This window comes from Toxotes jaculatrix, chromosome 8, assembly GCF_017976425.1.
Source record: "Toxotes jaculatrix isolate fToxJac2 chromosome 8, fToxJac2.pri, whole genome shotgun sequence".
NCBI classification, from domain to species: Eukaryota; Metazoa; Chordata; class Actinopteri; family Toxotidae; genus Toxotes; species Toxotes jaculatrix.
Window position 1 is genome coordinate 27542506 of NC_054401.1, and position 14272 is coordinate 27556777.

General features: G+C 40.9%; 1 protein-coding gene across 1 annotated transcript in view; it reads right to left on the reverse strand.

The window, feature by feature from the left end:
• Window positions 1-14272, reverse strand: part of adgrb1a (adhesion G protein-coupled receptor B1a) — a 101058-nt gene that overhangs the window by 13584 nt on the left and 73202 nt on the right. Inside the window, exons 18-24 of the mRNA XM_041044446.1 lie at window positions 7956-8059; window positions 6498-6600; window positions 6221-6371; window positions 6064-6133; window positions 5703-5769; window positions 3816-3901; window positions 2316-2375 (exon numbers count right to left, since the gene is read on the reverse strand). Coding sequence (XP_040900380.1) covers window positions 2316-2375; window positions 3816-3901; window positions 5703-5769; window positions 6064-6133; window positions 6221-6371; window positions 6498-6600; window positions 7956-8059 — 641 coding nt within the window. The remainder of the gene's footprint in view (window positions 1-2315; window positions 2376-3815; window positions 3902-5702; window positions 5770-6063; window positions 6134-6220; window positions 6372-6497; window positions 6601-7955; window positions 8060-14272) is intronic.

A 14272-nucleotide genomic window follows, 5' to 3' on the forward strand; every position in this document is an offset into this window, starting at 1 on the left:
CAATTTCAAGTAAAAGGGCAATACAGCTGCTAAATGTACACCGTAGGGAATGATATTAAAAAGCAATCAACACTTTTGAAATACACCACCATTTCCCTGGACCTAAGGATCGAGAGGCAAAAGGTTGGTTGTTGGGTGGGTTGGGTGAGACGCATAAAGCTAAATAAACACATATCTAATATGGTCAAACATCACACTGACTGGGCACAGTCTAGTCCTTGAATCGAACACAAACCTTCTACTAAACACTTTATAAGCAGCTCTGGAATGCACTGGTTTAAGCTACAATAAGCCTTATCATCTAAAATCTTAATGTCTGATTGACCAACGGTTTTAACCTGTAAATACAAAGGCTTGATGATTAGGAATGAACAAGGTCTCACACAGCAGTGAGGGGGAGACCCAGCAGTGCCCCCCCCCCTCTTAGAGCTGACCTTCCTGGTGCAGATGCTGCTGAATGCTAAATTTGATGCTGCAAAAATTAATTCACTTAATTAAACAAACATGTTTTGCATTTGAAGCTTGAGAAACATAAGCAAAGGACTGGGGGGGAGGGTGTTGAGACGTCAACAAAAGGAACATAACATATTCTTTTTTTTTTGTCCACCACAGACAGAAGTTAAAAAAAAAAAAAAAAGCCACTTCACCACAAGGTCAGCACAAACAATACGTAATTTAAACCAGTGTGATCTTCACATGACTCACAACCAACAAGCCTGAGCAGCCTCAGCATATGGAATCTACAATTTAGATTTACATTCTTAAGTGGCCATGACCCCTGAGAGAGACTGTGACTGTGTGCAGTATGTGGAGGAACGGATAAGACCCGAAGGTGGACTGCTAAATTAGTTATGATTTAACTTAGAGCTTCAATTAACAACTCTACTATTCATCACAACTGTGCTCATCATTTATCTTTTAAATATACACTGACGTGCTTCACACATCAGCTATGCTGTTTCTGGCTGATGTTGACCAGACCCCCTATGGCAGCAGGCCCAGCCACCGAGCACCTATCTGTCACATCCCCCTGCAGGTCTGGTCCCATTTTCTTTAGTCAAGGGGAGATGACTCTCTTCTACTAAAGCTGAATCACAAATTCTATTCAATTGCCCTTAGTTTTGCCTTGGGGGACCGAACCACTAGATATATTTCCAATTCATACAGGAAGCTCACCGTCAGCTCAAAGGAGCTCAGCTACAGTAGCTGAAAGGAAGTCAGAGTACTGAAAAAAGCAACATGAGGTGGTTGGGCATCTAATTCAGATTACTCCTAAGAGCCTCCTTGTGGAGGTGTTCCAAGTGAGCCCAATTGGGAGGAGACCCAAGAGGGACAGACTCACAGTGCACTGAAGGGATCTTGTGTGTACTGTAAATACCTTGTTATCCTCCCAGGACAGGATGTAGCTGATGAAAGGACATTTTGGCTATCTGCTACTGCAAGAAGCGGAAAATGGTTACACGGATGGATTTACACCTGGCAACGCATCAATCATTAGGCCTGTCCACAAACACCCATTGTAGTATTCTCAATGACACCTCTTTAGTACAATAGCCAGAAGAGTTGTGCCCACTGATACGCTAGTCATTGTGTTTCAACAACAACACAGTAGCTGTAAGGAACGAGACGGAAAAAGACCTTTGCTTTAGTAGGGACTAAACTGCAGAGTGTCAGACTGTCCCAGTCCCAGGGACTGGGTGCATACATTCACAGGTCAAATGGTGACAACTGACATCCAGCTTCAAGACTCGTGGAAGGACAAGAGTCGAGCAGACGAGGAGTTTAGGAGGACAATCGTATCAGGATTCTGCCCAAACAAAACAAAGTGACTGAGAAACATGCTGAACTGATTGTCAGACTCCTCTTTTTGACATTTCCATCCAGTTGAAAGAAAAGGCTGATAAATTCAAGCAACAATCTCACTGGTCCTTACTATCAGACAACCTGCGTTCTATGAGTTTACTCCATCCACCGCAGAATACACACACAAATGCAAAGCAGACTACCATGCTAACCTCGCACACATGCATTCCCACGCCATTCAAGTGAAGAGAAGATATTAATATTTCTGCCCTGCAACTAGTATTTGTTATTTTAGAAAAAAGCAAACCAGAAAACTGTCAGAACCTGAGGCAGTGATATGTTATGTCTATCCAGCTAACAGGAGGTAGCATATAGTGAAATAGTGAGGTAAATAGGCGGGGAAATAATAGTAAGCCAATCAGAGGTGCTTGCTTGAGGATTCAGCAGGTTTGGTAATGGCAGGGCTGGTAGCCACACATTAAGAAGAGGGTGGGATGGGCAGGTATTTTTACCCAATCACTGATGACATGGGTGGGGGCTTCTGAGACTGATGTTTTCCTGATTGGAGAGCCCTGAGTGAGAGAGAGGGGATTCTGTGCAAACTCAAACATGACATTTTTTTTTTTTTTTTTTTTTTTTTCAGACAGCAAAAACAAGTACAGTTGAACAGAGAAATCATTGAAGAAAGCAAACATTTTTTTTTTTCAGAGAGAGAAAGAAAATAACATTTGAATGCACTAACAATGCCAATGGAGACAAAACAGCCTGCAGGGTAAAGGGGAGCAGGGTGCAGATATGCTCTGTGTTCACTCTGTCACAGCGCTGATTTATTATTCAAATTTACAATGGAGTGGGTATTTTACATTTAATATAGCGTATACACTGGCTCCTGCTTTCACCTGTTGTCCAGCTGGCGATGGGCTGGAACACTACACCTATCCTTGCATGTGCTGACCCCACATGGTGGTGGCTCCACATTGTTAATTTGGCCCCCTGGGGGCCCATGGCTACAGACACGGCATTCTGGCACTTGTCTACAGTCTCCTACCAGGTTTAGCTCTAGCTTTTCTGATTTTGACTGTCATGTTATAAGAGCCTTTTCAATTGCCCCCAATTTGGCCCTTTACCTGGGTCTAATTTGCCTTGGGAGACCAATGATACAACAAGGTGGCATTTGATGGAGGTAAAAAGGTATTTAAGTAAGAAGTATTTACCTCTAAATGCTGCATGCTGCAATATAACTGCTTAATAAATGAGTTGATGGTATTATATCAGTATTATATCAGCTTTATATTTTTTTCTATAGCTCCGGTCATTAGTTCTATTGGTTATGTAAACACTGTATTTTCCAGAGTAAGTGCTGAGATCTCCTGTCCAATCAGAACTACTTCACTACTTCCTTTTGCAACCTCAGCACTTACTTTGTTGAGTACAGTGTTATCATAACAGGTGATGTGATAGTTTTCCTTGATCTGAGGTCTTACCCTGCTTCCCTTTACCAGAAACAACTGAACAGGAGAAAAAAGACATGGATGGATTTACAGAGCTTTACATCGATAGCAACACCTGTAAACAAAGAGCAGCAGGAGGAAATGCAACACATTTGAAACTTAAAAGAAAGCAATGAGATGAGCCATCATCTTGCTCAGTCTGTGCAGGACCAATAACCAGACACCCCTCCCCACATCCTTCTTGTCCTTCATGTTCTTCCTGCCCTTACTTTATCTCTGATTCAGAAGCAGTGATCTTAGTCTTAGCTGTATGAGAAAACATATTGTCTTCTGGTCTCTTATCTCATTTTTGATCAATTCAGTCTTATGTCAGTAACTTTTTTTTTTCTCGTCATCCTCCTGGTGTTAAAAATGAAGTGTCATCTTCTTGCCAATTAGGCAGAGTGTGGAATGATGACCTGGGATAAAGAGCCAATAACTGTGCTATTCCTCCCCCCTAGCTGAGCAATCAGGCTGGTTATAGGTCACTGTGTAAAAATGGATGTGTGGTATAAGGCATACCCCGCCCTCTCCTTTAGTTTCATATCAGTAATGCCGTCTTTGGACACCAGTTTGTTAAAAACGAGAATCCCAATAACCATGTTAACCTGCCAAAGAGAAGAGGCACAGGATTAAAGCAGAGCAAAGACAGTTTCATTAATTCAGATCATACAGCACTACTCACATAATGATGATGATGATGAGGATGTTCATCAGGACAAGACTATGACAGCAGCATGCACATACGTCATCGCACACACTCCAGTTGTAATTACTCTTGCACTGTAAACCACCAAGACTGTGCTATGTTTAACGTTAGTGACAAAAACTCTCAGGCACCCGATGAAGAATGAGAAGTGAAAATAGATGAAAGGATGGATTGCTAACATAAATTAATTTTTCAATATATATAGTGTGTTAAAAAAAGAAACCATGCATAAAATATGAGCTGTGTGAAATCAAAGGCAGGGGAGGGGGATACCCTTGACTGTAGTAATTCTGACAATTTTAGTGCTTTCAGAGTTCATCGTCTATAAAAAAAAAACTCTTGTACAAGCCACTCTGATGCTTTTCAGAATGAACGGGGCCTCCAGTATGGCTGCCAGTTAGAGCAGTGGCCCTTAAAGGACGCCCAAACCAAGCTGTTCACTTGTAGGTGGGGAAGAAGCAGTGAGAAGTGAATCACTGAAACTGCAGCTAATAGATGTGATTAATGAAACAAGGACACAGTGTCACTGCAGTGTGTGTTCTGCCAGCCATTATGCCAGAGGTAATGATTATACAGTTGTAAGCAAAGGGTTGGGCAAATTACATAATTTGTTGATTTTTGAACTGAGAAGAAGTAAATAGGATTCCTGCAGCAAACAGAGTTTCACAAATGAGCTGCAAATGTCAGTAGGTTTAGTCATTTAAAAGTAAAAAGTAAAAGTTTTCTGTTGTAGTTTTCTGTTTGTAGTAGTTTTTGCATTCAGGTGAATATGAATTTATCTCTACATGATTTTTACTCATATTTATGATCAGATTTGAATGAATGGAAATGCTGCAGAGGCCAATAAACCTTTCCTTTAGTGATGATAATTGACGAGAATGTTGGTACCATTTTAACAAACATTAGTCTGCCAATTGGAGGTACTCGTATTTTTCATAGGCATTCTTTAGAAAAGTGGTTGTCTGTGTAAAAAGTTACGTATTATTTCCAAATTCAAATCCAATCTTTAATGTTGACATTATGAAAAAACATGAATCTTAGCACAGGGTTTAAGTTTTGCTCATGGGTTCAGCTGAACAAAGAAGAAACTAACAAAACCTGACATGCTTAGAAATGCTTAGTAATAAAGTATACTTAGGAAAAGGGGTTGGGAAGAAAAGAAGCAAGGTGGAAAAGAGGTAGTAAATGAGGAAGTGGGCAAGAAAAGAAAGCATAGGGAAGGAGAAGGAAAGATAAGAAAAAAGGTAAAGGCAGAAAGGAAAGAGGGGACCAAGAAAGAAAAGGTGGGAAGAGGGAGAGAACAGGTAGGAAGGAAAACAGGAAGTAACTAAAGAACAGGGAAATGAAAAAAGAAAAAAAGTGGGGATGGAAAAGAGAAGGTAAATATGGATAGGAGAAGAGATGAAGTAAAGAAGCAGAGATGGGCTTATTTATTTACTGTTACACTGTTCGGGAGCCTGTCTGGGGCCACATTTTTTCAGAATTATTTTTTTTACAATAACTGTGAAACTGCTTTGATGTTTTTTTTTTTTTCCTTCGTTGTTGACATTATTAATACTATGCAGACTACATGTGTTTTTTTTTTTTAAGTGACTGTATGAAAACTGTTACATGAGCTAATGCCACTGGTCTAATTCGCTTTAGTGTAGAGGTGTTAGAAGCCAACCATGACAAACAGACTAAAGATGAAAAGGAAATACCAAGACAACAGCTGCAGCAGGTCCAACAAATGCATAAAGAAGACCTCCTTCCAGAGACAGCCAGCAGCTATAAGAGAGGAGAGCAAGGAAATACAGGAGATATGATTAGAAGAAATGAAGATGATAGAGGAGAGAGGCGGGGAAGGGGGGAGGAACATAGGCGGTTGCAACGTGGAGGAGGGGCAGAATGTGGGGAAAGTCAGAAGAAGGAATGCATGACAAGAATGAGGATGGTAAAAGATAGATGAGACAGAGAAAGAGGTTAAGCTGCTGCATGTGTAATGTGTAATATCCCATATGCATTAATATTTAAAAGAGGAAGAGGAATCCAGTGGTGGATCGATAGAAAAGAACTGCTTACTAGCTTGGCGTTCCATATCCCTTCGCCTTCGTGAATCCAACTGAGATCGCCACTACTAGCGCCGGGAGACCTGGGAGGACAATAAGAATGGACGTTAACACAGGAGAAATGAGAGACCACATGACTCACACAGTGAACAGCAAAACAGAAGGCCCACCCCAGCCGAGACACAGGAAACGCTTGCGTATGATGCGATTCCTGAGGCGGCCCGTCACCGCCATGTATGACTGCCACGCCTCCGTCAGAACCCAGCAGAACGAGGACAGGAAGAAGAAATGAAGGAACGCCGCAATCAGGGTGCATAAGACCTGTAACAACACAAAAACAGAAGGAGAAAACAGAAAAAAGATAGGAGGGAACAATCTTGGATGAATACGTTAGCAGGAAAAGTGAATCACAGTGATCATTCATCTCAGACTCTGACTGGTTCTCACCTTATTCCGTGTCTGTGTCTGTCCAATAAGAATAAGGGCATTGGAGGATATGATGGAGAGGCAGAAGTTAATGAGAATGACTGAGCGCTCAGACCGAATGTACCTGCAGGAAAATGAAAGAGATGAAAGAACTTTTACTTTGACTGAATCCAGCACATCTGTAGCCAAGATCAGGGTTTCAGAGAGAAGCCTCTTCTACATGCTGTCATTGAGGTGCTGATGGTAAACCGTGCATTTCCCAGCTTCAGGTTCACAGTTATTCAGCTTGGCTTCTTTAGTGTCAGGCATCATTGACTTGGGACATGAACACTAAACAGCATTTTTTGTTTCACTTCTTTCATGCAGCCTGTCACTGTGCTCATGTCAGCCAGTTCACCCTACTACCCTCATTTACTCAGCAGAGCAAATGAACATTATGACTGAATTTATTTTATAAATCTTCAAACATCTTAACTATACAGTGTGTGGATTGTACTTTATTCAGTCTGTCCCTGGCAGGTAGGTAACAGTAGCTAACAGCTGTCTGCAGGTATCAGACTGATGTCGCGGACACGAACATGAATTAGTGAGCAGACTTTCAGCTTCTGTCCTGTCTGTGATCAAAGTCATCATTAAAGTGAACGTCTGTACTTAGTTGCAGCATCTGCTCCTGACAGACCATGTGTAGCTGTACGGGGGTAACATGAATTTTTTAAAATATGAATGATGACAACCTTGTCAGTGGTGCATATTTTCGATACTAACTCCTTGGTCCACATTTTCATTACAGGGAGTGTGATGCTCACACGCTGAGCATAGAAGAAATTTAAATTCTGAGAACTGATTTCTGCAACACTGGTATTTATCTGATGTAACTGTGTCATCAAGAATCAAACTGAATTGAAATGATTTGATTCTGGAATTCGTGAACTGAAATCAAATCGATCAGAAGATCAGTGCCAATGCTGAAATGCACTGAACTACTTTCTCTCTACAAAAGCTGGTTTAAAATGGAGGACGCTTTAATGTCAGTACTAATTGAAGGTGTATTTCTGCACACCATATTGTCTTGTATCGTCTGAAAGCTGCATGAAGTCGTGCAAGTAAATGCTTCTGGTCTCAGCAGCCCAGCTGGACTCCAACATAAAGAGAACTTCATGTGAAGAGTTCATATTGAATGACTCACTGTTGTAGCATTCACAAATTTTCATTTACTTCATTAATGTTTGTTCAGAATTGGAGTACTGCAGAAGTAAACTGAATCGTTCACCAAACAAAAGAGGAGTCGACTGATTTAAATGTGTTCTCAACACAGGACATGTGTCTTTTATTCAATTTTATCTTCTAGAACATGCCAGCAGAATAATTTTCCTTTGTCCATTTTAACTTTCTGTTCGTTAAGGATGACGTTACAGCTTCCAACCGTGCGTATGACACAGCCCAGTGCTAATGTTTTCAATACCAGCTGTATTATCTCACCTCCAGACAGACACATAGATGATGATAAGTAGCAGCAAAGTCAGTGAAGACACTCCACAGCCCACAATCAGCGTCACAGACGGGAGCTGTGTCTTATCCATGTTCTAAAAAAAGGAGGAGAAAAAGGCGTTACATCTCCAAACATTATGACACAATCAAGATTGAGCGGGTGATCAGATCTGTTAGCAGATCATGTCTACCTGCGCTCCAACTTATTACACACAGACATCACGATGTCCATTTCAGCAGCATAATGAAGAGAAATCCTGTAGAGAAGAATGTGAAAACCATCACTGCAAAACCAAGTCACAGAAAAATGTCAGCAGGGTCCTACAGATCTGTGGTGTCTACAGACTTTGACAGGAGCTGTCAGCAGATGAATGCAAATGCAGAAAAAAATTCAGCTGGCTCGATTTGCTGAGGGCTCACCTCATAAACTGGGTCACTGATGGTTCAAATGCAGTGGGCTACATTTTCCTTAACATCGCTTCAGCTTCTCTGATGCTTTTCAGTGGGAAAAGGTTCGTCAAACACTGCAGCTCAAGTGTTGTGACAAAATCAAGTGAATTTGTTCACTTTAGGCCTACACTCAGAATCAACATCCTTGTGCTGATTCAGCAGATAACATAATAAGGTACCTCTTTATCTTATTACCATATGGCATTAACATGCAGTCTGTACCTAAGTATCTTCACTGGATCAAGAAAAACCCATCAAGGAAGTAGGGTTTCCCACAGTGTTTCATGCTGGAGTGAAGGTCACCTTCACTCCAGCATGAAACATGAGAAGCACCAACTAACGTAAGAAGAAATAATTCTATTTTTCTGATATACATCATTATGCTTGTTAAAATTCAATGGAAATGTGCCGCGATGCTACATCAGGCAGGCCTTATCAGTTTCCTTGGAAACCCTCAGGTGCAAATGCATGTTTTGAATCAGAACTGAACATTTTTCTGATGTGACACCTCTATATCCACAGTGCAACTTTGTTGTTACAAAAATAAAGCCATGTTCTGATTTTATGCCACTGAGGTTAAGGTTTAGTTAAGTTTATGGAAAATTTTAAAAGGAAGCAGAGAATGTTGGAGAAATACAATAAAGCACCTAACCTTGCCAAGATTATCTGACCTCACTAACCTTAGGAATGGCACTGCATCAGGAGATACGGCCTCCTCACTCTGCTTGGCACAGCAGGAGACACCTGACACAGGGGCCACCAATAATGGAGTCAAAAATGTAATTTATTATCTAGTATCTGGCAAATCACTGGCCAATCAAATACACTGAGCTGCATATACTGTGCAAATGCCAAAACGTACAGCCAGAGTTATAAAGAACTATCTGCAGAGACAAGAAGACCAAGGAGTCCTCACAGACAGTCTGGCCCCCACAGAGCCTTGAATGCAATGTCACTGATTTAAACTGGATTCTCCAAGATGCTGGCAAAACCTACCTGCCAAGTACCATGAAAGACTGGTTCTGCCTTATAAGCAAGCAGTGGTCACAGCAAATACTGATTTGATTTTAAAAAACAGTTTGAATGAATGCAGCTATCAAATAAACCCACGTGGGGTGTATAATGGTGCATTTTTACAACAGGCTAATTTCACTAATTGGACTAGGTGTGCCATTTTTGGTTGGAAGGACATGCTGATTTGTTTGTTGTGCACCTGGGAGTGTACTGATGTAAATAATACAAAATACATATTTGTCAAATCATCTGTCAGGCCCTTGACTTCATCTGCACCAGTGTTATTTTGGATGCGTGGGCCCCAACATGAAAGGAAGCTATGGAATTCAAATACCCAACTTCCTGTCGCTGAAACTTTGGTGTAGACATACATGTGCTGATATAATCAGTGGACTCTTGGTCTTCAAAATGTTGTCCATTGATGTTTTTTTGACCAACAAACTACATTTTACTATTGTGAGACAAGATAGCACCAAACCAGTAAATAAAGTGCTAACTGCCTTCTACTGCAATATTAAATGCTATATTTTTTTGTATTTACCATGTTCACAATCTTAGTTCAGCCTTGATATCAGAGACAACCATTAAAGAAGTCACAATAAGGACACAAAGTTTAGGTACCAGAGGGCTTGTCCCTATTGACCTCACACTATTAAACTATCATTTGGACAGGAAAGAGATCTTACTCCCAGTAGTATGCCAAAGGAATTTATGACCAGGACCAAGAACAAAGCAAATGGAAGTAAACAGTCAACCCCCCCCCCCCCCCCCCCATGTAAAATTAAGCTCATTATAACACAGCAAGACTCATGTCTGATTGTTATTTGACTGTTATTCTCCTCAGAGAAAACAACACAACAAGAAGTGCAGTTATCACTAAGGTGTGAACTTTTATTCAAACCAGGAACTTACTGATATCACTAACAGAGACACTGCAGCCCACTCTCTAACAGGTCCCAAATTGCAGATCTCAGATATCTATCACAAATTACACTACATTCCAGTCTTGACTGGGAACTTGCACATGCGTGAACTGATGAAATAATTGTCTAAGCACCCTGTAATCCAGTTAATATTCTCTAACAAATGTTTTCAAGTCCTTTTGTGCAACTTTTAGATTTGTAGGCAGTTTGTCCTTGTGTCTTTTGTTTAATGCTTCACCAAGTGTTTCTTAGTAAGTTTTGAATTTTACGCGCAACCTGTGTCCCCTTTTGTTTTATAAGCCAAGTCAGCAACAAATAAAATCAGAAGAACAGAAGTATTTAACTTTCCAACTCTGAGTCCTATCCCTTTGGGAGCTATCCCAAAGTATATTAGTCTTTACTGAGAAGTGCTGATGGTGACATAAGGCATTATAGGACTGCACAGCTGGGACTGTTGTGTCAGAACTAGCTTTGGTATTTGGCCATCACAATATAGGGATAACTCAAATTACTTGCTTATAACACCTCTAAGTCAAACACCTCTAAGTAAAAAAAAAATATAGAGTTACAGTACAAGCATATATAGGTCTTAGCCTTAACTGGTTACAAAACTGCTTGAAAGGCATACAAATCCACCAATAACTGCCTGTAAGAGTAACTCACTAGTTCACTGCTCCCTCCCCACTTTTCAATCTAATTTGGACATAAACAATCAAACCCCCTACATATCTTTCCCTCGTGAATCAAACATGGCAGCCTCAGCTGCATCAGATGCTTTGAGTCACGATGATCCCTTTGAGAACCTGGAAACTGCATTGGTGGCAACAAATTTCACAGCTACAAGAAGAAAATAAACTCCTTCGACACCAGCTCAGACACTCTAAGAAGCCTTCAGCACAGGCTGAAGCACACATCAAGGAGCTAACAGCTCAGTGTGATGAACCACACAAACAGAGAGCTGAGTTGAAATCTAGAGACAAATACTTAAAACAGTCTCTCCAAAAAACGTGACCAGGAGCTGGCTGAGACCCAAAACCAACTTGCTGAGATGAGAACAGGCCATGATGGGTACCATGACTTATTCCGTTGGGAAATGGAGGATGATCTGAAAGTATAGATCACAGACTCTGACCTGCTTCTAGAAACTAAACAAAAGTAGATCCAACAGATGCAGCAAAAGTTGACGAAAGCCAGGAACAGAGTTAAAGAGGTGCACTACCAACAGGAAATTAAAGAAGAACTGGCAGCCGTTACAAGAGAACTGCAACTTTTGACGTAGGGCAAACCCAACAACCATATCTTGAAGAAACTTTCCAGTAGAAAAAAAGACACGATCTACCCATTAGGGGAACTGAAAAAGGCACGCCTTTGCAAATCATCTCACCTGTAATGCCAGACCCCTTCAAGGCCAGCAGAACCCTTCTGGACGAAGTTCGAATGATTCAGCCTCTGCAAACTTATCAGGCACCCATACTTCACAGGGTCCCTCAGATCAAGACTTGGATAAGATTGCACACAACATAAGAATCTACTTGAAAGACACTGATTTCTACTTGCGGAAATTCCCACATGCTGCCGCCAAAAGCAGTCTCTATCTTATCAAACTGACCACTAGTTGCAATTTTAGAAAATTCATTGAACATCAGCCTGCCCATATCACAGGTAACTATAACCTACTCTGCGAGGCATTAGGAAGAGAATTCTCTAACTACACCTCACAGATACAGTAAGTTTAACCGCTGCAAGGGCAGTTAAACAAGGAAGCCAAGAATCTCTCCAACTGGGATGGAGGAAGAGTTGAACTTCAAATCCAAAACCTCCACCCCGGTATCAGTGGTTGTCTAGGTGTCCTGGTAAACACCTGTCTTGGACAGGGTTGATGCAAATTCCAGAATAGTTACCTATGGGACAAGCAACCCCAAACTTCACCATGATTCCTCTGATGAGGACATGAATGGAGAAAGTAACAAACAACCCTTACAGCGTAAGACCAACAAAGCTGAAAGTAAATCTCAAAAATCTAGTCATAGCCAAGAAGACCTAAAAATAATCAAGCACCTAAGCAAAGCCGATCTATTCTAACTTGCAATGGCAGCAATTAAAATTGGTCAACATACCGAATAGGTTGGGGGCGGCGGTAGCTCCTGGTACAATCTTGGTAACAAACCTGGGCTCACAAGACAAATCCCCTAACAAAGATGCATCTGTCATCCAGCTAAAAGAACCCTTCCAACAATTTCAAGCCACTCCTTGCCACGGCTGCAAATGTCAACTAGATGTCATCCTCACTTTTCAGTAAGCTGCAAACAATAGTACACCAGTCAAATAACAGCTTGGAACTCCAGCTATTTGCTCCGAATGTGCAACCATACTAACCACAGTATGTGCAGAAGTGTGGCTAAGACCAATGGGAATATCATTTATTTTGCTGGTATTTGGTCAGAGTACTGAACAAATGAAAAAGTTCTGAGGATCAAAGTTATTAGAGTGCATCTTCAATTTTATAGCAATCCATCGAATAACTGACATTTCAATAAAAATCAAAATGCCTAGGCCATGGCAGTGCTAGAGGTGAAGTCAGGTGTCATGTGGCTCAAGTCATGTGGCTGTATACTACAGTCAATGTTAATGTGGTGTCATGGCCAGATGAGATGGTGAGGTAAGGGGAAAATTTAAAGAAATAAAATTTACAGTTGGGTTGGGTGGAAGGTGAGAAGTTGGTTGGACATAAGGGGAGCAGGACATGAGGGAGCTCAACCCCCCCTCCCCCAACCCAACCCCAACCCCGTAGGAGATAATTGGCTGAGTTTATAGCTTGTCTTGTCTCCAGGTTTGATGTGTGTGCTGGGGCCAACTTAATTAAATCCCTCTGATTAATCTGCACTGCAGCAAGTTCCTTCTCTAAGAGCAGGGGGAGGAGGGGTATTAGGCGTGCAATGAAATGGAAAGGCGTCTGCTGAGAGCACTACCATCCAAAATAAAGTGACCACACTGCATTATTCCACATGAGTAGAAACAGGGATGCTCCAGCAACCGCCGGCTGAGAAGCAGCACAGGATGTCGTTTCCACCACAAATCTAGCAGATGATGCTGCTGCAAATATTAACAGTAAACAAATACAATTACAAGTTGCACTGGTTTGAATTATGGTATGGGACAATGGATAGATTGGATGATAAAAATACTGATCCAAGTACAAATAGAAAAGCCATTTATGTTTCCTCAGTGGGACTTACTGTAAATTGAATCGGTCAAATAAAGTAAGAATGATAAATGATAATCAAATTAGAAAATACACATTATCTGGATCAAACAGCTTATTGGTAAACTAGCGGTGAACTAGCTTATACACTGAAGGTTATATGATGTTAGATTTTAAATGATGAGTTGAACTGATTAAGCAACAACTATATGGATAAGTGATTCACATTTATCAAGCAAAAATGCCAAATATTCACTGATTACACTTTCTGGGATCTGAACTTTGCTGCTTTTTGCTGTTAGAAATTATTGTACGCTATGCATCTTTGAGTTTTGCAGAGAGCAAACCAAACATTCATCAAACATAAAAATGAATCAGAGAAAATTACCAGCAAATTAATGAATGATAAAATAATTATTAGTGCAAATAAATTACATAACATTTCTTTTTCAACAAGCTAACAAATGAAACCCAGCTGTTCAGAATGAGCCAGAGTAAACCCACACAAAACAAAACTGAACACAGAGAACTTTTCTAACTAAAAGGCATATTATACTTTCTGCTACTAGGTCAGCCTGTATCTTGCTACTTTTATCAGTTTAAGGGGGAGTTACATGTTGAAACTATCTGTGAAGTGTAAACTATCTCAGTGTGCAAATTCCTGCAACCAGTGGAGACTCTGTGGAGTCACTGCTCCTGGCCAAGAAATAGACCTACAA